Genomic DNA, 22,096 nt, shown 5'->3' with positions numbered 1-22,096 from the left:
GCCCTGCTCCTGCATGACTGCTCCAAGATGACGACCACTATGAAACCATCCAGAATCACGTCAACGGCAGGTCCCAATTCTCAGTGGGGGGTTCTCTCCCTGGCATGACCCCTCAACATCTCAACATCTTATAGAGGAAGCCAAGTCGGCAGGAGTCTCGACTCAACCCCGGCTTGATGTTTGGCTTTCCATGAATTGGGTCAGGGAAAAGAAAGGAGAATAGTCTGTTTGTCCAAAGGGAACTCGCCCTATAGCCAAGAGTGTCCTCCGTAATGCTTGGCGCTCTGCCCGAAGACTCAAGACACGCCGACGATCACCGCTTGATCGGCAAAGAGGACTGTGAGGCTCAAAATATTTCGAGTGGAATCTAACGACATGGCATACCTTTGCGTCTTTGCAGCGTAATTACCCCGTAGCAATGGACTGAACTTGATAGAACCCGTGTCCAATCTGTAGTCCCAAGTGCCCATTTCTTTGCTGCGAGGCTCGCTCGCTTTACCAAGGTTTCAATGAAAGCCACCTTGAAATCCAAGACGTCCCTCTCCCTCTCTCGCAGCGGGATTTGATGTTCTTGTAACCAGAGACATGACGTCAAGGTCTAAGAATTGCAAACCTGACCTTGCTTCCTGGCAGTTTCTCGGGACCCTCCTGAGGGGAAGAAGGCGTGATGGGGGATGAGGGATTTAGGGGTTCCAACCGCCCTGCAATATACAGAAAGGCCGAGAGACACGGTGCGGGTATCCGTTAGTTTGTCTTGTGGTGCCGACGACAAGACAGACACGCCTACTCGCAGCCTGGCATGACGACCTGTTTGGCGCCAAATCTCTCGACAAGATGTCGGGATAGGGGCCAGGGGAATGAGGGCCTGTTCTGTCGCCTCTTCTCCGAACTACCTGCTCAGCGCAGGCTCTCCCGTGCGTCAACTGAATGGCCGCAAGTCCATCACAGTCGGGCAAATAACTCGGTTGTCCCAGTCCCTCCTCGACGTTTGGCTGTCTTCCATGGAGCGATGCCAGTAAGGCCGTAAATGCCTTGCTTGCGGAGACCGCCTTGATGGTGATGCGGCTATAGCAGAAAGATTGTTATGAATACCCTTGATGGATTATTCGAGTCGCCTCGAACCACGGATATGAAACGTGGCGCAGTGTTAAGAGCAAGTTAATATCGTCCCTCCAGATAAACCAGTAGCGAAGGGAGTAGTAGAACAAGTTAATCTCGAGGGTCAAGGCATCTAGAGAAGCAAGGGTTCTATGGTAGCCGACGGAGTAGGACCAGATACGAGTATATGTTTATGCAGAATTCTACAGCATAATAAAGACATTACTATCTGTATTCCTTCAGGGAATAGAAAAGAGATGATCGCACATGATACCCTCTTGAAACCAACTTCAATCATGGAGAACGACCGACGACTCACGTCCACTCATGAGTCGCCGCATCCCACACCCACCGCACTCGATAGGAAGTTCAAACCTATTCTCAGACTCAAAGGTTATCACAGCACGGCGCAAAGAAGCCTTACATCCTATTACGAAGCACCATACGATAATACAATGCGTACCCAGTAGTCAAACTCCAGGCTCCCTGGTTCTGATTCCGCTCCCGTTCCATCATCACCAGGAACATCCCGGTGATCTACTATTCATACAACTCCCTCACATCCAACCAGCCAATGCTCTCAGCGGCGTGCCTCCCCCTCTGTACCAATCTTTCCGTGCCCTCCCACCTCCTCACGCCGTATCCTCGGGCATCGGCCAAGGCTGCACCCCATTACTCTGAATGTTCGCCTTGAGCTTATCCAGCACCGCCCGTCGCTTCGCCCGCCTCTCCATCAAATCCACCTTCTCCGCACGGCTGAACCCGCTCAACGTCTTCCTGGGCGTCGTGTTCTGCGCCCCCCCACCGCCGCCGACCGACGACATGAGCGAGTTGCGCGGGTTGTAGTTCGTCGACGCGCGAGGCGACCCCCCCGCCGCCGAGTCGGGCGAGAACATGACGGACCGGTTGTGGCCCTTGCGCTGCGGCGTCGCCACCGCAGGCGAGCCCTCGCGGCTGTTGGCCGACGAGAAGCGGAGCTTGCGCAGCTGGTTCTCCAACACGTCAATGTCGCCCGACCGCTTCTCCGCCATGCTGGTCATCTTGTTGATGGTTCGCATCACCGCCTCCACCGTCGGCACGTTGGCCGTGCTCTTGCCCGACGCCGCCGTGATCGACGCCAGCTTCGTCTTGAGAAGCGTCAGCGTCTCCTCCGCCTCCGCCAGCTGCCGCATGAACTTGCCGTACTCGCGCCGGAGCTCGTTCTGCTGCGACGCTTGCTCCGCGCTGAGCGGCAGCGACCGGCTGACTTCGGCCTGGTCTGGATCCAGCCGGACCGTGATGAGCTTCTTGAGGTCCTCCTGCTTGGACCGGAGCCGCGACATCTCCCGGCCCAGATCATGACACGCCTCCAGCTTCTCTTCCACCTTCTGGACCCTCCCGTTTTCGAGCTCTTGCGCCAGCTCCGTATCAAGGACGTGGCCTAGTTCATCCACTTCACAGAGAACCCAGTCGTCGGGATCCTCCAGATCTTCCTTGCATCGGCCGCCCTCCTTGTAGTTTTCGGAATGTCCCTGGATGAACGCCGCCATGGATCGCGCGTTCAGGCCGAGCATGTCGATCATCGAGTTGATGTCTCGGTAGACCACCTCCACCTGGGATGGAATCGTCTCCTGCGACACCGCGACGACGTTGGTGTGCGCAATAAAGTCGTCCAGAACGAGCGTCGGCTCCATATCCGACGCGAGGATCCTCTGAATCTCATCATCTTCCTCATCCTCCAACACCTGCGTCTCTTCCGCCTCGCGCCTCGAGCGCGCCAGCCTCTGCTGCCTCAGTTGCGGGTCCTCCTCCAGCCTGTTGGCCACGGTAGACAATCCCATCTGAGCTCCCGACCGCCTGGATGCTCCCAGAATCTGCGACGCCATGCCGGGGGCGCTAACCGACCGGGACGCGCTTGGCTGGGTAAGTCTGCCCGGTATCGCACCGCGGACCGGGCTTGGCGACCGAGGGCTGGTGGCCGTTGGCCGCGGCAGCACCTGTGCCCTCCCCAGCTCCCCGAACAAGGAGCTACGCGGCTTGTCTGTTTGCGCCGAAGGGATAATGAAAGTACTGCCGGATATGCCGCCAAACGAGCTCTGAGGCGTGTACCCGGGCGTCGCCGCGAATCCTGTGGTGGACGGGCTGGTATCCTTGCCCACCATGACACCGCTGCCCTCCGATTCCGCGTCGCCCTCTTCCTCCTCGCCGTCGCTCTCGCCTTCACTGTCTGGTACGGCCGGGACTTGCGGAGCTTCCTTGACTGGAGTCTTCTTGACAAAGTCGGGCGGCAAAGGCGCCTCTTCGCCAAGCTGTGATCCGTCCGTGGATTCTTCGTCCGAGCTGTCCGAGTAGGCATCCTGGGTGATGGATGGGAATGTGAATGGCTGCGAAGGCGTAGTCGACGGCTTTTTCTCAGACAGGGATGAGAAGATTCCTCCCGATGTGGATGCTTTGGGCGTGGCGAGGGTGTCCGGGGGCGAGGGTGACGCTCCCCCCGCCGGCTTCGTCTGGGCAGGCTTCGCAGGCTTGACAAAATCGGGTGGCAGCGGCGCATCGTCTGCCCGGGAGGTCCTAGAACCTAGATCTGTCCAAGTACCGGACGAGGACGACGATTCGCCCAGAGGATACGCGTTCCTGGTTGTCGACTCGGGGGGCAGCGGCGCTTCGCCGGGACTTTCCACCTTGATCTCGGGGTGTTTTGCCTCGGCGGCAGGTTTCGCAGGCTCAGATGTCTTGAAGAGAAAACCGGGTTTGCTGCTACCGCTAGTTGCAGCTGAGCCGAAGATGCTGCTCTGAGGGGTGTCGGAAGTAGTCCTATAATCAAATTTGTTCGGAGCCGGAGTAGTCGTAGGCGTCGTGGACTGAAGGCCAGAACTAAACGGAGATGTGAGCTGCGCCCCTTGCGCACCGCCTAGACCGAAAGACGGTTTTGCCAGAGGGGTGGTCTCCGTGCTACCAAATAGGGACTGGGCGGGCTTGGCCTCGGGCGTCTTCTGGTCGGATTGCGGAACGCCGCCGAAAGGCGAAGGCGTCTTCGTCTCTGTCGACTGCGAGCTTGCCGCGTTGGTGGCAAAGGGCGACTTTGACTGAGACCCGAACAGGCCGAACGGAGACTTGGACTCTGTTGTTGTCGACGGCGCGCTGCCCAGACTGAAAGGTGATTTACTTTGTGTGGGTTGTGGCGTCGTCGAGGTATCCATGTCCTCATCTTTTGACGTTTGTTGGGCCGCGTCCCCAAGAGCAGCACCGAAATTGCTACCAAATAGCGACGATCCCCCCGATGAAACGGGCTTCTCATTGTCGTTCGCCGTGGCATCTGGTTTGAAGGAGCTCTCGAGCTTGAAGGATCCCGCCGTGTTGAAGGTGAGACCCGAACCACCTGTTTTAGGAGCAGGAAACGCGGTATTTGCGTTCGCCGAAGTCTGAGAAGCCGAACCAAACGGAGATCCCGAAGCGGGCTTGCTGGAAAAGATACTGCTGCCGCTAGTGTTCGCGCCGGCGGCCGCAAATCCACCTGAGCTCGCAAAGCTGGCAAAGCCTCCAGAGGTAGGGCCCGACGCAGGTTTGCTACTCTCGCTGCTGCCGAAAACGCTCTTGGTTGCGCCGCCGCCCAAGGCGCCAAAGCCCGACTGACCAAACGCAGGGGTAGCCGAAGCTGTCGATGTATTAAGAGCCGTAGACCCTGAGGTACCCCACGGCGAAGATTTCGCACCGATTTGCGAAGATTGTCCAAAGCCGAGCGAGCTGGGCTTACCAAAGGCCGGGGCAGAAGCGGCGGGGCTACTTCCAAATGAACTACTGCCAAACGCCGTCGGGGGCTGCACTGCGGCCGAGCTCGTCGAGTTCTGGGATGTTCCCCATGGGGAGGGCTTCGCGCCGAGACCGGCGGAACTTCCAAACGCCGGCGTAGAGCCAAAGGCAGGAGTGCCTGTGCTGGTGCCAAAGGCCGGCGCGAGAGCCGGAGCCGGAGCAGGAGCGGGAGCTGCAGGTGCTGGCGCAGTGGCAGGGGTAGCCGTCTGACCAGAGCCATCAAGGGCGGCCAAGGCCGGGTAGGTGGTGCCTTGCCGGATGGAGTCTTCGTAGACAATCCACCACGAGGAAAGGACGCCCTCGTTGTTCAGCACCCAATAACCGGGCAAAGGTCCCGGAGACTCCTCAATCTCCTCGTCAGCAGGCAAAGGCTTGTACACTTTGTCTTTGCTGGATAGGTCGAGCGCTACGCCGATAGGAATGGTATTGTCCATCGACTCGCTCATGGGTAGCTGAGCCCGCTTGGAGTCGTCTAGAAGTTCTGTAGTGGTAAAGACGTTGGAAATGGAATCGGCAGGCTTGTCCGGGGACAAGGGCGTTTTGGACCTGCTGATCAGGCCAATGTCTGGCGATGCAGTCGATGCGACGATAAGAAGGTCTTGAAGATTGGGAGGGAAGTCTTTGAGTCTCATGATGGAGTGGTGGGGGGCCTTCTCTGCGCCAAAGGGGTCCACGGGATCGATCATCTTCTGGAAAGTGAAAGTGGACGGCGGCTCGCGTGTGATGATGTGGTAGGTTGAAGACGGGGGGGACTCGTTCGTGTTTGTGTGAATGGAAAGGATGACGTGGTTTTCCAGCCAGGACAGTGAAGCCACTACGATACGTTAGACACTAATCACAGTAGTCGTCGAGAGAGAAGAAACATACCGTGGGCATCCGTGACGGTCGGAGGTCTCGGAATTTCGGCCTTGGCCTCTCCTTCTGGCGTCATCTGGTGGATGATTCCGTCGGCCAAACCGGCAAGAAGCTGCTTTCCCCTCGTGCTCCAGCTGATGCAGCTGACTTGAGACTTCAAGGGGTTACTGATTTGTTTCTCCTTGAGATTCGCCATGTGTAGGTTCCCGTTGTTGGTCACAATGGCACATAGGTCCGCCTTTTCCGCTGTCGGGTTGGGCGCAAGAGCGCGGATCGACTCGCCATTAGTCCCTAGCTCGAAAGCCGCCTGGGTATTGCCTTGGAGCAAGGATTGTGTATCGTATACAGCCAAGCCTCCCCCGGATTCCGCAGAAAGTATCAGGTACGTCTCGTCGGCAGTGAAGGCGATATGGGATACGCGCATGGGCAGTGGGAGCTTAAGCTGCGGTTGGAAGGATCGGATATCGGAATCACCTTCCCTATCTCCGTCGAAGCCCTTTCGAATGGAATCCGTCGTAGCAATGGTGATACCGTCGGGACCAGCAGCAGCAACAAGGCCTTTGCGGGCGGCGATGGTGATGAGGGATGCGGTGTCAGAGGGGGGCGAGGACCATGGCGTCGTCAGGCGGAGCTTTGCGTCTCCAGCAATCGATTTGAATCCAAGGACCTGTGGACGATGATTAGCATGGAGATGGATGTATAGGCTAAATCAAATCAATCCTGATCGGAATCGAATGGCGCACCTCTGTTTGGATGAGTTCCAGTTCGGGACCTTCAGAGGCGCCTCCGGACCCTGGCGGGCCTCCGGACGCGCTTCCCGTGCTCCTAAATCCGAAAGCCATGACTGTTGCTAGGTAGCCGGCTGAGGAAGGCCTGGCAAGACCTTTGGCATTCGGAGAGAGGCTGATGGGTGGTATGGTGGTGACAGTGGAAGTTGTTTGACCCGAACGGTCTTTTTTTTTCTTTTTTTTATAACCACCCTTCGTGCCGCGGTCGCGGGCGTATGGCAGCAGGGGCGGATAAAAGTGACTTTGGCCAGAGGCCTCTAAGAAAGCTACACGTCGGACGCGTGGATGTACATGTATCGCAAAGGTAGATGTTGCCTGAAGTGTCGAACAATTGCAGCCTACGCGACCTGCTATTGACCTGGTAATCAGAACCGTTCTCAAAGAAATCGAGCTTGAACAGTCTCCCACCATCACGTGTTAGGAAGGAGCTTGGGCCACATCAGACTTAGGTCAGCTTATGCAAAAACAGTGCCTCTTAATTTGCATAAAAGGTATTTAGGTACAGGGTAATTGCCATACGCTTGTTTTTAACGAAATGTATGCTGGAAAAGAGGTGGGTTGTCCTCTGGCTGTGCCTGATGTGATTGGATATTGCTTGACTAACGACTTTGACCTTCAGAGGGTACCTGGGTACATTGGTACGAGCTCCAAGGTAGCACCTCGCACGACAGGCACGAGAAGGCAGCTTCTCTGCCTCGTCATCCAACGACAGCAACTCCCCAGTCAACTCTCCAGCTCTTCCACTTTTACACCCACATCTATACGCCGCCGACACCCATCGAAACGAAGAAAGCAGGGAATTCACGGAATAAGAGAAAGCTATTTGGGAATTTCGTTTGCAGGGACACGCCAGCACCTGCGACCATGCCCGGCTTTGATTTCACAAACTACAACCGCAATGCGGCCCTCCATGCTCGCGGTGTGCCTCTACCCAAGGCCACCAGCACAGGAACCACCATTGTAGGATGCATATTTGACGGCGGTGTAGTGGTTCGTCTCCCCTTGCAATACCCCCAACGTTTGGTTATTTACATTTAGACGCCCCGGTGCAAGTACACCACACCTCACCTTGGACGAACTGCGTTGACCTGACCCATCTCTTCTCTTCCATCTAGATCGCCGCCGATACAAGAGCAACCTCGGGCCCCATCGTGGCCGACAAGAATTGCGAGAAGCTGCACTACATCGCGCCGCAAATCTGGTGCGCAGGCGCCGGAACCGCGGCGGACACCGAGTTCACCACTGCCATCATCTCCTCCAACCTCGAGCTCCACGCCCTCTCGACGGGCCGCAAGCCCCGCGTGGTCACGTGCATGACCATGCTCAAGCAGCACCTCTTCCGCTACCAAGGCTACATCGGCGCCTACCTCGTCGTGGCCGGCGTCGACCCCACCGGCATCCACCTCTTCACCGTGCACGCCCACGGCTCCACCGACAAGCTCCCCTACGTCACCATGGGATCCGGCTCGCTCGCGGCCATGTCCGTCTTCGAGTCCCAGTGGAAGCCCAACCTCACCCGCGAGGAGGCCGTCAAGCTCTCCAGCGACGCCATCCTCGCCGGCGTCTTCAACGACCTCGGCTCCGGCAGCAACGTCGATGTCGCCATCATCACCCCCGACAAGACCGAGCTCAAGCGCGGCTACATCCGCCCCAACGAGCGGTCCGCCAAGCTTCAGAGCTATGTTTTCCCCAAGGGCACCACGGCCGTCCTCAACGAGAAGATCATCTCCAGGAACGATATGGGTCGGTACGTAACCGTTACCGAGGTCTCGGCCAGCGGCGAGGCGATGGAGGTGGATGCTTGAGGCGTTGTGCAGTATATGTCTGGGGGTCAGATGACGAGGGGAGCCTTGGGAATGTATTGTACAACACGGCGATTGCAATAGAAAGGTCTATAAGACTGGCCTGTCTATTCTCCGACACAAGCATATGGTTCCCAACAATCCGTGGTTACATCTGGTGATCCTCCAGATATTTGGATCTCTCCAATCTCTGCAGGGCATAAAAAGACCACGATCATAGTCGATAGGAAGAAGGGAGACGATGCCAAATGCGGCGTATGCAAAGGACATGTGTTTTCATTACACTTCCGATTCAGTCCTCATTGAGAAGCGCCAGTAGTGAGGCGACAGAAGCAGGCTGCCTGAAGGAAATCCATAAATACAAATACAAAGCTGGCTATGTCCGAGATTGGTATTCTTGTTATTACCGTAAACACTACATTGCCTCCATCCTGGCACACCAAAGCTAGGTGTTTGAAGTGTGACCTTACTGATAACGATGCACCTTCGAGTGCCCCATCAACGCATGCGAGTCCTCGGGCACAACACTGAACGTGACCCTTGGGATTAAAATAAAAATAAAAACCACAAACAGTCCCAAAGGCCGATGATGCACCCCATTCGCGGCCAGCCTGGCCATGTGTAGCGCCTCTTGCGCCGAATAAACTCCATAGACTGACAAATCAAAGGGGTAGTCGGGCATTTTTTGCTCGTCTCGTTACCCGATGCAAAACGACATCAGCTGGTCTTCTTGCCGAAAATGGAGCGGGTTCTAGATTTGCTTCGAGATTTCTTCCCTGCCTTTGATGTATCCGCGTCGTCGTCCTTATACTTGGGCTTGTGGATCCTATAGGGAGCGAAGAGTCAGTACCAAAGGCGTACGCAGTGCCTCGCCCAGCTCTGAACATACCAGCTGTTTCCCACCATGTTCATCCCCTTGGCCTCTGCCTCCCTGTAGAATTTGGCCGCCTTTTTCAGATTCTTCTTGCACCCAATGCCCTTGGCGTAGCAGTAGCCGCTTTCCGCCAAAGCATCCGCGTCACCCCAGGCTACGCAGTACGTTAGCACCTCTCGATACTGCAAGGTAAAGCAGCGCGCGACTCACATCCAGCAATCTCAAAGCATCGCAGGGCAAGGGCCTTGTCCTGCTCGATGCCCCAACCGTTCATGTGGCTGACACCCAGCTCGTAGATGCTCAGGGCAAACTGCGCCTTCCGGGTCCTCCTGTCGACGACGTCGACGTGTTTCCCGTCCTTGATCTGGCCCTCGTCGTCGGCAATCTCGAGGCTGACAGACTCGGCGGCCTTTCGTAGCCACTCCACGCCGTCTTGCTGGTTCGGCCGCATGCCCCAGCCGTGGCGACAGGCCAGGGCGTAAAGGAGCATGCCGGTGGGATGGTTCATTTTGGCCGCGTGCCGGAAATGGTAAGTGGACTCTTGGACCGAGCCGTTCTCGTGACACTCGATGCCCTTGGTGAGGTGCTCCTCGGCCGTCATGCCCGATGCCGATTGTGCCACCGACCTTAGCGAGGAGGATGGCTTGATCGTGTTCGCGGCGTCGGTCGTCGAGACGGGCGCAGCCGTCTTCATTTGGGCCGCGTCATGCGGTGAGATCCGAGACCGTCCCCTGGGCGTATCCTCCGATATCCTTTCACCATCCGCCGATGGACGGTAGGGTGTGGACGAAAGCGGCGGAGAGGCGCCGCTGAGCCCCGACGAGGTAGATTCCTTCTGGTCAAGGGACAGCTTGGCAAAGTCGGCCGTCTCTTGAAGCCCGTTTCCTGGGGAGCTAGAGGGCCTGGTGGGAGGCGATGGGGGAACGCAGCTAGGGTTTGATTGCACGTCGTTCGGAGGACCGGTGGGCTGCACGGACCGGCTCCTCACTTGAGGTTCACTGTCAATCGGGTCTGGTCTCTGGATGTTTTTACCCCTGGGCAGCGTAAACTTGGAATAGATGTACGAGGGCGCCGGCGATTTTCCATCATCAACGTAGGAATCAGGGAAACCTTCACCCGACATGCTGACTGGCGTGTGCACCGCGTCGTCGACCAGCACGAAAGACGGTTGGCTGTCGGATGAGGCCTGGCGCGATGGGGTCTCGGGGCCAGGAGTACCGGCACGACTCAGTGGCCGGGAGAAGTTCAGAGAACGCGGTGGCAACGGGAGCGAAGCGTCGGAGCTGATCGACATGGATCTGTGGAAAGTCGTGGAAGCAAGGGCGGGAGAGTGGGCATGCATACTGGAAAAGGCACTGCTGGAGGATGAGAGCTTTCGGGTCGGTGGTGAATGCATCGAAGCGCCCATGACGCTGTCCTCTGGAGGTTCCAGCGGAGAGGACGAGCTGCTTGATACGGACGGCCTTTTGGCAAACGACGGCCGGGGTGGAGCCAAAGCGGCCCCATCGAAAGACGGCTTCTTGGTCAACTTCTCGGGGGACAAAGAAATGGGATGGTGCGTAGTTTGCCCTGTCAGCCGGCGGGGTGGTGATGGATGGTCCCAGGGTTCATCGGCTGGTGCGGCGGACTCCATGGGGCCTGGGGACTGTTCCCTTCTGGCTCCGAAAAGCGTCTCATTTTCATTGATCTGGTTCAACTGGTGTCCGCGAAGTGGCGCTGGGGGAAGGGGGTTGTTCTCGTCGGGGATCGAGGGGGCGTAGCTCATGCGCGGATGCATCGACTTGGGGCGCTCCGTTTCCTCGCCCACTTCGGTTCTGAAACCGAAGCTGGTCTGTTGCGGCTCGGGCGAAGCGCTTGCGTCGGAGAACGAGTCCTGGGAAATGGAGCGAAAATACTCGGACCGGCCCTGGACGATAACGGGGCTGTCGGGCGTGAGGGGTGGCAGTCGACTCATGCGCCGGCCCGACCGGTCACTATCTTTGAGCTGGCGGGCCAGCAGGCGACTTTGCATGGCGAAGGCGTCGAGAGGCGAGAGCTCGGGCGGCACCTCCCCTGCGACATGAAGGCGAGGCGACCGCAGAGGTTTGGATACACTTGTCGCATTCGAGGCGCTCGACTTTGACCGCAAATCGAGGAAACCAGGATGGTGCGCCATGTTGGAAGGTGATTTCTTTTTGTCGATGTGAGTGGCGTGGTACGGGCGGTCATGCAACGCGCATATATGTACGGGTCGAGCGGCAACGGATGGTCGGGGCGAGTGATGGATACAAGATACGAGGGCGTGTTTTCGGCCTTTGAATTGACACGTCGTCAGGTGTGGACAGAGAAGTGTACCATGGGGAAAATTGGAGTCCAAATAACGGAGAGCACGAAGTGGCCGTCGGTGGTCAGTAGGAAGAGGGCGGAGCGCATCAAGAGCAGGATGCAGGTAGAACTGTGGCCTCTCAGCGCGAGGGGTCGGTGGCGTGGTAGAATGAATCGGCGGCGAATTTCAAGGGGCCGTGGGCACGTCGTCGCAATGGGCAATGACAGTCGACACCGGGACGTTACTCCTACTGATACAGTCGCTGTTGGATGGGGCGAATGCGTCTGTGTGTCGTGTGCTGACCTACGACGAAATGCTGGTTTGATGAGGGGTTTAAGCTCTAAGAGAATGTCGAGAGCCTGATGGAGGTTGCTAAGGAGTGGTCTGGGCGAAGCGGTAGAAAAAGAAACGGCGTCTGGTTCAGGAAATCAACCATGTACGGACGAAAGGTAAGGCGGAGGAAGTTGAAGACGGTCCGATCGAGGGTGAACGAAGAGCAGAAGTTGGTGATAGTGGAGAGAAGGACAGGGGACAAATGAAGAAACCGAAAAACGAGTGAAGATGCAGGCGCAGGTAGAGACAGCAACTTGTTGGTGTCGGGTAAAGGAAATGGATGCTCGTGGACGGGACGATGGCAGAGAGGAGAGACGAGAGACGGACTGCCCAGAACGGCATCTCGTGGTAAACCGGGAAACAAGAGTCAACAGTCAAGGCGGACGGACCCTGGGACCGGACGCTAGAATGGTGACATTAAAAGGTGGGACCTGTCACCCTGTTTAATTGCGTAAAGGATTCTGTACGAGGTACTCCCGCACTGTCCAGCGGCAGGCTGCAGCTGTGTGGCTGGCCGTGCGAATGGGATGTATACAACTTGACAGCACTGTGGAGTACTCCCGCTGTGTGTCTTGCAGCACAGCGCTAATGCTCTGTGGGGAAGGGGGGAAGGCCCCTGAAAGCCGTTTAACGGTGCCTGGGCCCCTTTTTTCCACCAACTCTTCTGGAAAGGGACGACGGCACTGGTCTTATGATCCAAGGGAAGTGGATCAACGGTTCTCATTCTTCAGGATAGAAGCATATAGGTACGTTATACATGCGTTATACATGTAATGTACTTTTGACTTTATGCTAGGATTCATTTCGCTCTGGACTAATAACGGTTCTGCTATGTAATCAAGACGAGCTCTTCCGAGTGTACTACCTACTGCACGTTGCATTTCGTGGCGCAAACAACCGCTTCGTACCCGTTTCTCTCATTACTTTACAACGTAATTGACACTCCCTCGGTTCGTCAAAACTGTCATCCAAATACAACGTACCGACTCTATTCTTCACCTCGTTCTTTTTGGCTTGGGGTGTCGTGTGGAAGGCCAACGTGAGATATGGCGACAGGGGATGCTGGCCGGGATTATTAGCGCTATCCTCTGGGAAGCCTAGCCCCAAAGAGCCGAGGTGTTCTAGCCTTTGCAATATTTCAGGTTGTCTAAGTGACCGAATGGTCATGGACGGTAGGTACTGAGTTCAAAGGTTAACGTACTACTTGTATACAGTACCTGTCAACACACCGTCGAGTTGTCAACTCGGTAAGACAGCATCTGGATGGGGATTCTGTAAAGAGTATACAGAGTATCATCGTTCTCCTGTCCCATTGTATGCCACTGGCCCTTCGAATACGGACCTTTTCCCGCCACCGCCCGTGGAGTCCCATTGAATACCTACCGTACGTAGGTACCGTGCTACTACCTTACGTATCACCCGTATTTTCTCGTATCTTACATGTACGCCTACTGTGCGCCGTATTACTGCATACAGCGCAAGGTAGTCTGCCGTCTACCCCTGAGCGCGACACTTCTCAGTACATAAGTAGAGCCTACTCGGAAAGATTGGTCAAATGCGACTACTGTGAAGAGGATGGTCTTGTGGGAATTGCGCTATTATTGGCGAGTTCGTCTGGTATTTGGATCAGGCATCAATCAATCTGACCAACGTGATGATATTACTATTACCGTTAGCACGCGGAAAGGGAATCATTTCCGAGTGCATTGACGGGATTGGCCGCGAGCATTACCCCAGAGTTGCCAGTAACATTGCTTTTTCTGCCATCAAGCTTCACGGGCACAGGGACTAGCGCATCTATGCGGAAATTACATTGGCAGACATTGCCGGATCCGATCATTGTGTACAACGTACGCGTTGTGAAAAAGACGCCAAGATGGAAAATATGTACTGATGCTGCAGGTCAGAGACAGCCAGATGCTTGTTGACCGGGTTGGATCTGATATCCAGAAGCTTAAGAATAACCGAAAAGACGTCAGGGTCGTCGACACATGGTCTCGTAGTGAAGACAAAACTCCATGACCCAGCGACACTGGGCCTCAACCGGAGCCATTTTAACCTAGGTAGTCGGGAATTGGTAGAGAAACAGGCAATTGTTGTTTCTGAGTAGGATGTAGATTTCCATACTTACAGTTGCATCGAATTATAACATCTTTCCTCTCACTCTCGATTCTTCTCCAAGCAAGGGAGATGTTGGTCTGGGGTACGGAAGGCTGGCGTTGTCAATTCAATCACTGTGACTGAACTTTGTGCCGCTTAGATTATGTAGTCTCCTACTCGACGGAGTGGCCTATGCATCCTTCCACTGAACTCTTCGAGAAGAGTGCCACAGACCCGGATATTCCCAGAGCAACTGCGTACTGCTGGTGAGAATAGAGATAGAATCTGGCCATAATGACCGTGGTATTATTAGATATCTATTGTTCAGCTGGGATACAGACCCCCCTTGTTCCCTCTCCCACAAATCACCCCAGAGCCGCCTCGCTGTGACGGATTGAGCGTCGAATCCCAACGTCCTTCTCTTGCTCAAACATGACGACTCGGCCGAAACTTGTAGCCGCCTTGAGGGAACCGAGCCGCCAAAAACTCCAGTGGCCGGCAACTCCGCAGACGCGTGGCAAAGTCCTACTGAAATCGAAATCTCGCTCCATACTATTCATGCCTGTATTTCTTTCCACTCAGGACATCCTTTGGTCCTGCGTTGTGGCGAATTAATCGTCCAGGTCATACAAACCGTGCGCATTATTACATCGAGTATGGTATGTCGCGCCTCAGTGAGCGACGTCACCACTTTGTGCACCGTGGCGCCAGACGTACAACGTATAGCAGCTACGGCAGTAGACTGTAGTGAGGGCTCTCTCGCATAAGGGTTATGGTTTCTGCCAAAGGCGGTAGGCTCGACAGGCTCGCTATCCTCCTCGGAGGCGTTATATCTGAGCAATGATTCCGTAGTAGAATATGTACCTCGGTTCCAGAACGACAAGTCAACGAGCCCAGAACGAGTTTGCCGTATAATGGTGACAGCGACATGAGCCCCCTAAGCAACACTCGAGAGCATAGTATTCGGGGCGATAGACGAAGACAAGTCTATCTTCGCTGCTGGCCGAACTGAGCACGTAGAGCAAGAACCTGGGCGCGTTCCGCCTCGGGAAGCAGGTTGATGGTCTCCATGGGCAGTTCCATGACCTGTCGCACCAGTGCCTCGGTATCTGCGGCCGGTGCAGGAGCAGGTGGCATAGCGCCATAGGGGGTCGCCTGAGGAGGGGCAGCATAAGGGGTGGCGGCTACCGGAGGCGTGTTGTTGGCGCCTCCTGGGACGGAGGGGTAAACGGCGGCTGGCTGCGGAGGGTAACCTGTTGGCACTGTCTGGGGAGCAGGCGCACTGGAATCCAATACCGAATGGATAGCCTCGGGAGACACCAGGCCCATAAGAAGCAATGCTTGGAAGATGGCGTAGGAAAGCTGGGGTGCTTGCTGAAGCAACTCGGTGGCTCGTCCTGGATCGGAAACAGCTAGTGCCTTCATCTGGCCGAGAATGTCCAGGAGCTGCGACGGCGGTAGAGTATTCAGTGTCCGTGAGATGGCGTCAGTCGCAGTGACACTCGGGGGAAGTTCTTTGCCTGGCGGTAACGGAGGCAGCGAGCCACCTTGCGAAGCTGCGGGTGCAGATTGTCCGTAACCGTTGGAGCCGCCGTCGCGGGCCTGCAGATACATGTCAGTCATTTGCAACAGGACATATATGAATCTGGGCAGGTCAACACGTACATGACTGTGGGTATGGCCGTCATTATCATTGTCTCCACCTCCTTCATTAGAAAAGTCGACTCGTAGTTTCCGGCCCATAGTTTCATAGTCGTTGAGGTTGCGGACCGCCGACGCCGCAGAGTCTATACGAGTCAACACGATGTAGAGACATGGGTGTTTGTTCCAGGATACCATACCATGATCGGGGTATTCCGCAAAACCAAAGCCCTTGGGCCTGCCCGTTTCTCTATCATACACAAGGCGGAAGTTGAGCACCTTGCCTGCACTGCTGAATATGTCGGTGATTTGTTCCTCGGATAGACCTGACTCCCACGGATGGTTAGATATTGACAGGAGAATGTAACAATTGAAAAGACAAGCTTGACTTACCGTAGGGAATGTTGCCTACAAAGACAATGCGTGATGTTGCTTTCGACATGGTGCGGGTGCTGTTGAGGTCTGGGTTCCTTTCGTCCCGCGTCCTCTCTTTCCTCTCTTAAAGCCAGTGATTCAAAAGAGACAGACAATGATGGTTAGGGAAAGATCAATTGATGCCTCGAAGTCTTTGATCTGCTTGGATTTTGTGACGTCAAATTGTGTCTAACAAAGGTAGAGAGAAAGGCTGTCAGAAGGTTCCTCAGAAGCTCAGCCTTCCCAAGCGGGAGCATGCACTGGAAATTTCGGGCTCTGGACCAGCAAGCTTTGGCACGGACCACTGTGGTTCAATGATTGGCAATCGCCATGCGCTGGACCAATGATTATCCGGGACCGGCCTTGCTGTCATGTCAGGTACCTCCGTACAGACAGAGTGCCCCACCACTGTGTCAAAGACCCCTGGTCCCTTGGCGTCTAGAAAACGCGAATGTGGCCTCAACCTCATGAAGTGCCTCCAGTAACATCGACTCTGGGGTCCCGTCTCAGACCGTTCAGCCTCCCATCGACTTTTTTTCCTATGCCAATGACCCAATTGTCTTGGAGATTCGTGGTGGTGTTTACTTAATATCTCTTCATCATCTCCATCGGGCAGGTCCTTCTTCCCTGCTTGTCGCAAAGGTGGAGGGGCAGGACTAGATCAGTGCGCGCTGGAACCTCCAGGCGAAAGACGGCGAAAGATCCTGCTTGTCGCCCTGGTTCCAAGACAATTTTACTCCCGCTCGACCTCTCTCAATCGACTTCACAATGGCCGGCAAATCGAGATTTACAAGGCTCGACGCCTTTACCAAAACTGTCGACGAAGCGCGCATCCGCACCTCATCCGGTGGCATTATCACCATCGTCTCGCTTATCATCGTTCTATGGCTGGCTTGGGGAGAATGGACCGATTATCGAAGGATAGAGATTCATCCGGAGCTGGTGGTGGACAAGGGACGAGGTAGGCTATTCTATCTCGCCGGGCAAGACGATCTGATAACAAGAGGCTGGGTGGGCTAACGGCTAAAAACACAGGCGAGAGGATGGAAATACATCTTAACATCACGTTCCCCAAAATGCCATGCGAGCTTCTGACTCTCGACGTTATGGATGTTTCTGGCGAGCAGCAACACGGTATCGTCTCCGGTATCAACAAGGTCCGCCTGAAGTCGCAGAAGGAGGGTGGAGGCGAAATAGACAAACGGTCTATAAAGCTGTACGATCCAACCTCGACCTTTCCGACTCCGCTCTGCCAGAAGCACAAGTGGAAACCCTGACTACAGAGCATAGCTGACCACTTAGCAAGGCACGATGACGACGATGACGCGCCCCACCTCGACCCCGACTATTGCGGTCCCTGCTATGGTGCCCCGGCCCCTTCCAACGCCGCGAAGCCGGGCTGCTGCAACACGTGCGACGAGGTGCGCGAGGCGTACGCCCAGGTGTCGTGGGGCTTCGGACGCGGGGAGAACGTCGAGCAGTGTACACGGGAGAATTATTCCGCGCGTCTCGACGAGCAGCGCCACGAGGGATGCCGCATCGAGGGCGGCCTGCGCGTCAACAGGGTCGTCGGAAACTTCCATCTCGCCCCGGGCCGCAGCTACAGCAACGGCAACATGCACGTGCACGACCTCAAGAACTACTGGGACTCGGATCCGCCACACGACTTCACCCACATCATCCACCACCTCCGCTTCGGACCCCAGCTTCCCGACTCGGTCACCCGCAGCCTGGAAAAGACGTTCCTGCCCTGGTCCAACCACGGCATGAACCCGCTTGACGACACCCGCCAGGACACCGACGACCCGAGCTTCAACTTTGTGTACTTTGTCAAGATCGTTCCCACATCGTACCTCCCACTCGGCTGGGAGGACAAAGGCGGCTTGTTCAAGCAGGACGATAACGCCGTCCTGGGCTCCTACGGCCGCGCCAGCGACGGTAGTATCGAGACCCACCAGTACTCGGTCACCAGCCATAAGCGAAGCCTCTCCGGCGGCGACGATTCCCACGAGGGTCACGCGGAGCGCGTTCACTCCAAGGGTGGCATCCCGGGTGTTTTCTTCTCCTATGTAAGCCCACTTTGCTGGTCCCTCCCACGCGGTTACTCTAGCTAATATGGATGCCGTCCAGGACATCTCTCCCATGAAGGTCATCAACCGCGAAGAGCGCGTCAAGACATTTACGGGATTCCTTACGGGCCTCTGCGCCGTTGTTGGTGGTACCCTGACCGTCGCTGCCGCGGTCGACAGGGGCTTTTTTGAGGGCTCCATCCGGCTGAAGAAGGTCCTGTCGAAGGACGAGTAAAGACGTCTTATTACAAATGTGTGTGTTTTGGCATTACAGCGAGGAAGAGCACAAACAAACTGGTGTGGGGGGTTAAGGGGTGGGACAGGGACGTGGTGGCAGATGCATGATTCAGAGCGTGTCAGGGAAAATGTTCTACGGAACATGTTGACTTTTGGTACATTCTAGATGAATGGCTGGTTCTGTGTGATATTCCAGGTGTTTTCTAAGAATGAGGATCGGAGTTCGTATTTGTTTTATTCTATTTTCTTGTCCGAGATTAGGATGCGACTGCGCCTGTAATCCAGGAAGCGCCACACAATAGCCCTGGAGTTGACCTACGCTGTCAAGCCATATCAAAATCCTCGAAAAGTACAACTCGAAACAATCCGTGACGATTCATTCCAAAGTCCTGAGCACAACTTAAGAGGGCATGGGGGCGTACATCATATATCTGTAGCTGCCCGGGGTATCTTGTGTTCACAAAGGTGTAAATGGGCCAAACGCTTTGCCAGTTCTCTCTACAGCCTGTCTTAATCGCTTCTTCATTGGAAATCCCAAAGTCCCACCAAAAGACTGTCTTCAACTCCCGATTCCGGGTCTTGTGGGAGGAAGACCCTCTTGGGGATCTGGAATTCAATGACGGGGGTTTTCTTCATGGTCTTGCTCATCTCGGCCTCCAAAAGCTAAAAGAAAAAACGGTGTCAGTGTCGCGTTATCCGGCTTGGCTCGCATGCTCTGACAACTTACACTGCTATATGAATGATCGAGGAAATCCTCAATGTTGTACGACTGCTTTGTGAACTGCTCCGACACAATCTTGGCAATGGTCGCCACGTTCGGGTGATAATGCTGCTGGAGCTGAACAAGCTCCCACAAGCAACTGTCAATCGCCTGGGTCTCCATTGGGTCGGCTTCGTCGGGGAGGAATGGATCCTCGAATCCCTCGTTCTCGACGCGCTTCTTCTCGTCCGGATCACGCAATTCCCGGTGCAACATGAACGTACACGTCGGGTGCCGCTTGAGGATGTTGTACGTCCACGGCACGATAAACACGACGGCAGCTGGCGGCGCGTTGAGTGCTAGGCGCGCCAGCCTCTTGATGAAGCTGGCCACCAGTAAGGCGGGAAGATGGGTGGAGGCCAAGAAGGTGTCCATGAGTCGGAAAAACCTCGACCTGTGCTTGGAGTGCAGGATGTCACGGTCGAGGAGACTGTAGAGCTTTGTGTAGAACGACGGGTAGTCCAGGTTCCTCTCCTTGATGAGGTAGAAAACACCAGACAGTGCTAGCAGCGACATGGAGCCGCCCGTGTTGTACGAGTCGGTCAGGAAGTCGGCCAGCAGTTCGGGCCGGAGGAACCAAGGGGCAATGTCCGTCGACATGACCTCCAATGTGCGCTTTCTCTGGGCCTTTGTCGATGCGAGCTTCAGGACGGCCAGCCATGCGTCTTGGCCTTGTTTCTGATGCTGGTGCAGCGAGTTGAGCGGATGCGCCTTCTTCTTCGGCTTGTCGAGGTAGTACTTCTCGAGAGTCTGCGGTACACTGCCGATGGATGACACGAGCTCAAATGCATCGTCAAAAAGCTCCTTCAGATTCACATGGGGTAAAGGGTTTTCAGCAATGTCCCTGTAACGTGTTAGCCGGCGGCCAAATACGTCGACTTGCTTGTCTGGGATACTTACTTCAGAGCCTTCAGAGCATAGAATCGTATGTCGTCAAACTCGGTCAAGAACGTGTCCACAAACTCACACCGAGCATCATCGCTGCTCGAGTCGAGGAGCGCCTGGATGATCTGCTGGAGAAAGACGTGAGGGAAGCTGTACTCGTCCCCGTCATTGAGATACTGGCCCTCGGTCCTGAGAGTCCGCATGGCGAGAGTCAGCGCAGGCGCCCCTAACTCATCCTGTCGGATCAAGTCGAGCAAAACATCCTTGTACTCGAAGTACCGATCCCTGAGCCACTGCACGACAACGGCCTCCTTTTCCGGCTGGCCCTTCTTCTTGATGAGAGAGCCCGAGGACAGCAATCTGACAAACACTCTGGTGAGTGCGACTGACGCAAGAGCAGCCGAATCGGGATCGTCTACAAAGTCCTTGGCCGTGGCGATCAGTTTGGCGATATTGTTGTAGTGTTTCTTTGACTCGAGGATCTGCTCTTCCAAGAGCAAAATCTCAGCCTGACGGTCGTCTAGGATGCTCTCATCCTCACTTTCAGATCGCGCTCGTTTCTTGGGCTTTCCAGCAACCTCGGACGCCCGCTTCCTCTTTTGACCATCCTTAGCCACCTTGGGCGCCATTTCTTCAGACTCTTGGTGCGTAAATGCAAGAATCACGGATAGTGGATGGCGTAGGCTTGGTGGGAGGCCGAATAAAACCAGCCAACCTGTTGAAGCTTCTCTTCAAAATCGATGCCAAGAACATGAAAATTTCCCAGTCGCAACATTATCAGGTTAGTCAGCACCTCGCCAAAAGTGGGACCATCCGATTCCGCCAACACCCGGCAACAAGAACAAAAATCACGTGACATAGTCTAGCCGAACTAGCGTTGTCCCCAAAAAACCTCAACCTCATTCCAAGAGCTCCGAACGACTTCAAGCATACCCGAACCGCATCCACCCGATCATCACAAAATGGCGTCCCGTCTGGCTAGAAGCGCTACTGGTGCGTCTCCCGTTCCGTCAATGACATTTTGCGAGGCCAATTGGCTTTGTTCCATCTACGCGGAACGACAGCTAACACGGCAGTTTGCTTCGCCTACCCAACAGGAGCGAACCTCCTCCGGCCGACCGTGGCGCGGCGCGCCCTCCCCGCCCTCGCCTCCGTCACCTCGACCCGGAACAACTCGAACGTGCCCGCCGAGGAACCCAAGAAGAAGGCCCAGGCCCTGATCGATGCCCTCCCCGGCAGCTCGCTCCTCTCCAAGTCGGCCATCCTTTCCTCCGCCGCCGGTCTCAGCGTCTACGGTATCAGCAACGAGTACTACGTCGTCAATGAGGAGACGGTCGTCGCCTTTTGTCTTCTCGCCGTCTGGGGTGCCCTCATCAAGTATGGCGGTCCCGCCTACAAGGAGTGGGCCGACGGCCAGGCCGCGAAGATGAAGAACCTGCTCAACCAGGCCCGCGCCGACCACGCCAAGGCCGTCCAGGTCCGCATCGATGATGTCAAGCAGATGCAGGGCGTTGTTGACATTACCAAGTCCCTCTTTGAGGTTTCCAAGGTATGACTTGCGGATACTCCTCTTCTCGGACAACTCCAAACGTTTGCATGTCTTCGACGAGGTTGGGAGTCGAAGGGTTGGAGAAAGAAATGCTAATGGCGCCCCGTGGTATAGGAAACCGCCAGGCTTGAGGCCGAGGCCTTTGAGCTCGAGCAGAAGACCGCCCTCGCTGCCGAGGCCAAGGCCGTCCTCGATTCGTGGGTACGGTACGAGAGCCAGGTCAAGCAGCGGCAACAGAAGGAGCTCGCCGAGAGCATCATTGCCAAGGTTCAGAAGGAGCTTCAGAGCCCCAAGGCTCTGCAGCAGATTCTCCAGCAGAGCGTTGCCGATGTCGAGAGTAAGTCTGACTGTTCTTTTGCCAAGTTTCCCTGTTCATGACACATGGGCTAACAATGTCTTCAGAGATCCTTGTCTCCAAGGCCCAATAGACAGACAATTCGGTCTCCCAAGTCCCGACACTAGACTTGCAAGAGAGGAAGGTTTCCTTTGTTCTGAGGGGAAATCCCTTCCGTGTTTATCAACATCCTGTGCATTAGCCGAATCGACAATCTTGAACATAATGTTTCGTCTCTTTTGTCCGCACAGTGAGCGTGACCG

The 22,096-nt window shown here is 55.6% G+C and overlaps 10 protein-coding genes across 10 annotated transcripts; 4 read left to right on the top strand and 6 right to left on the bottom strand.

Moving 5' to 3' along the window:
- Positions 1 to 1,357: 1,357 nt before the first annotated feature.
- Positions 1,358 to 6,857, bottom strand: ACRALDRAFT_2051345 (uncharacterized protein). The gene is made up of 3 exons (XM_071021608.1): positions 6,486 to 6,857; positions 5,755 to 6,409; positions 1,358 to 5,701 (listed from the first exon to the last, which is right to left on the bottom strand). Exons 1-3 carry the CDS (start codon positions 6,582 to 6,584, stop codon positions 1,731 to 1,733), a joined length of 4,725 nt encoding a protein of 1,574 aa, XP_070876445.1. The 5' UTR covers positions 6,585 to 6,857; the 3' UTR covers positions 1,358 to 1,730.
- A 537-nt stretch (positions 6,858 to 7,394) lies between these two features.
- ACRALDRAFT_1028466 (uncharacterized protein) lies at positions 7,395 to 8,335 on the top strand (the record flags this gene model as incomplete). The annotated part of the gene is made up of 2 exons (XM_071014846.1): positions 7,395 to 7,520; positions 7,646 to 8,335. The coding sequence occupies 2 exons, from the start codon at positions 7,395 to 7,397 to the stop codon at positions 8,333 to 8,335; spliced, it is 816 nt and encodes a 271-aa protein (XP_070876444.1).
- Positions 8,336 to 8,361: 26 nt separating this feature from the next.
- Positions 8,362 to 8,602, bottom strand: ACRALDRAFT_2016579 (uncharacterized protein; the record flags this gene model as incomplete). The annotated part of the gene is made up of 3 exons (XM_071019850.1): positions 8,362 to 8,435; positions 8,472 to 8,513; positions 8,545 to 8,602. The coding sequence occupies 3 exons, from the start codon at positions 8,600 to 8,602 to the stop codon at positions 8,362 to 8,364; spliced, it is 174 nt and encodes a 57-aa protein (XP_070876443.1).
- A 22-nt stretch (positions 8,603 to 8,624) lies between these two features.
- On the bottom strand, positions 8,625 to 9,014 carry ACRALDRAFT_206726 (uncharacterized protein; the record flags this gene model as incomplete). The annotated part of the gene is made up of 4 exons (XM_071022101.1): positions 8,625 to 8,673; positions 8,752 to 8,777; positions 8,817 to 8,859; positions 8,905 to 9,014. 4 exons carry the CDS (start codon positions 9,012 to 9,014, stop codon positions 8,625 to 8,627), a joined length of 228 nt encoding a protein of 75 aa, XP_070876442.1.
- A 35-nt stretch (positions 9,015 to 9,049) lies between these two features.
- Positions 9,050 to 11,361, bottom strand: ACRALDRAFT_2039856 (uncharacterized protein; the record flags this gene model as incomplete). Its single annotated transcript, XM_071020993.1, has 3 exons — positions 9,050 to 9,158; positions 9,222 to 9,360; positions 9,417 to 11,361. The coding sequence occupies 3 exons, from the start codon at positions 11,359 to 11,361 to the stop codon at positions 9,050 to 9,052; spliced, it is 2,193 nt and encodes a 730-aa protein (XP_070876441.1).
- Positions 11,362 to 13,284: 1,923 nt separating this feature from the next.
- Positions 13,285 to 13,490, top strand: ACRALDRAFT_206724 (uncharacterized protein; the record flags this gene model as incomplete). The annotated part of the gene is made up of 2 exons (XM_071022100.1): positions 13,285 to 13,297; positions 13,321 to 13,490. 2 exons carry the CDS (start codon positions 13,285 to 13,287, stop codon positions 13,488 to 13,490), a joined length of 183 nt encoding a protein of 60 aa, XP_070876440.1.
- A 721-nt stretch (positions 13,491 to 14,211) lies between these two features.
- ACRALDRAFT_1047505 (uncharacterized protein) lies at positions 14,212 to 16,227 on the bottom strand. The gene is made up of 4 exons (XM_071015506.1): positions 15,979 to 16,227; positions 15,786 to 15,911; positions 15,610 to 15,731; positions 14,212 to 15,546 (listed from the first exon to the last, which is right to left on the bottom strand). Exons 1-4 carry the CDS (start codon positions 16,025 to 16,027, stop codon positions 14,932 to 14,934), a joined length of 912 nt encoding a protein of 303 aa, XP_070876439.1. The 5' UTR covers positions 16,028 to 16,227; the 3' UTR covers positions 14,212 to 14,931.
- A 540-nt stretch (positions 16,228 to 16,767) lies between these two features.
- Positions 16,768 to 18,303, top strand: ACRALDRAFT_2099004 (uncharacterized protein; the record flags this gene model as incomplete). Its single annotated transcript, XM_071022922.1, has 4 exons — positions 16,768 to 16,960; positions 17,035 to 17,215; positions 17,306 to 18,068; positions 18,130 to 18,303. 4 exons carry the CDS (start codon positions 16,768 to 16,770, stop codon positions 18,301 to 18,303), a joined length of 1,311 nt encoding a protein of 436 aa, XP_070876438.1.
- Positions 18,304 to 18,827: 524 nt separating this feature from the next.
- Positions 18,828 to 20,579, bottom strand: ACRALDRAFT_1068012 (uncharacterized protein; the record flags this gene model as incomplete). The annotated part of the gene is made up of 3 exons (XM_071017513.1): positions 18,828 to 18,968; positions 19,033 to 19,909; positions 19,966 to 20,579. 3 exons carry the CDS (start codon positions 20,577 to 20,579, stop codon positions 18,828 to 18,830), a joined length of 1,632 nt encoding a protein of 543 aa, XP_070876437.1.
- Positions 20,580 to 20,912: 333 nt separating this feature from the next.
- ACRALDRAFT_2039852 (uncharacterized protein) lies at positions 20,913 to 21,927 on the top strand (the record flags this gene model as incomplete). The annotated part of the gene is made up of 4 exons (XM_071020992.1): positions 20,913 to 20,943; positions 21,048 to 21,499; positions 21,614 to 21,836; positions 21,902 to 21,927. 4 exons carry the CDS (start codon positions 20,913 to 20,915, stop codon positions 21,925 to 21,927), a joined length of 732 nt encoding a protein of 243 aa, XP_070876436.1.
- Positions 21,928 to 22,096: the final 169 nt, after the last annotated feature.

The sequence above is a fragment of the Sodiomyces alcalophilus genome (genome assembly GCF_042370955.1).
Source record: "Sodiomyces alcalophilus JCM 7366 unplaced genomic scaffold ACRALscaffold_2, whole genome shotgun sequence".
NCBI classification, from domain to species: domain Eukaryota; kingdom Fungi; phylum Ascomycota; class Sordariomycetes; order Glomerellales; family Plectosphaerellaceae; genus Sodiomyces; species Sodiomyces alcalophilus.
The sequence above is the reverse complement of the archived record's forward strand: the minus strand, read 5'-3'. Positions and strand labels throughout refer to the sequence as shown.

Coding starts and splice junctions, on each gene's coding strand:
- ACRALDRAFT_2051345 (XM_071021608.1), bottom strand. CDS start 6,584: ATGGCTTTCGGATTTAGGAGCACGGGAAGCGCGTCCGGAGGCCCGCCA. Junction 6,410..6,485: donor TGGAACTCATCCAAACAGAG/GTGCGCCATTCG, acceptor CATCGTCCACAG/GTCCTTGGATTCAAATCGAT. Junction 5,702..5,754: donor GACCGTCACGGATGCCCACG/GTATGTTTCTTC, acceptor AACGTATCGTAG/TGGCTTCACTGTCCTGGCTG.
- ACRALDRAFT_1047505 (XM_071015506.1), bottom strand. CDS start 16,027: ATGTCGAAAGCAACATCACGCATTGTCTTTGTAGGCAACATTCCCTAC. Junction 15,912..15,978: donor TGTAGGCAACATTCCCTACG/GTAAGTCAAGCT, acceptor CGTGGGAGTCAG/GTCTATCCGAGGAACAAATC. Junction 15,547..15,609: donor ACGGCCATACCCACAGTCAT/GTACGTGTTGAC, acceptor ATGTATCTGCAG/GCCCGCGACGGCGGCTCCAA.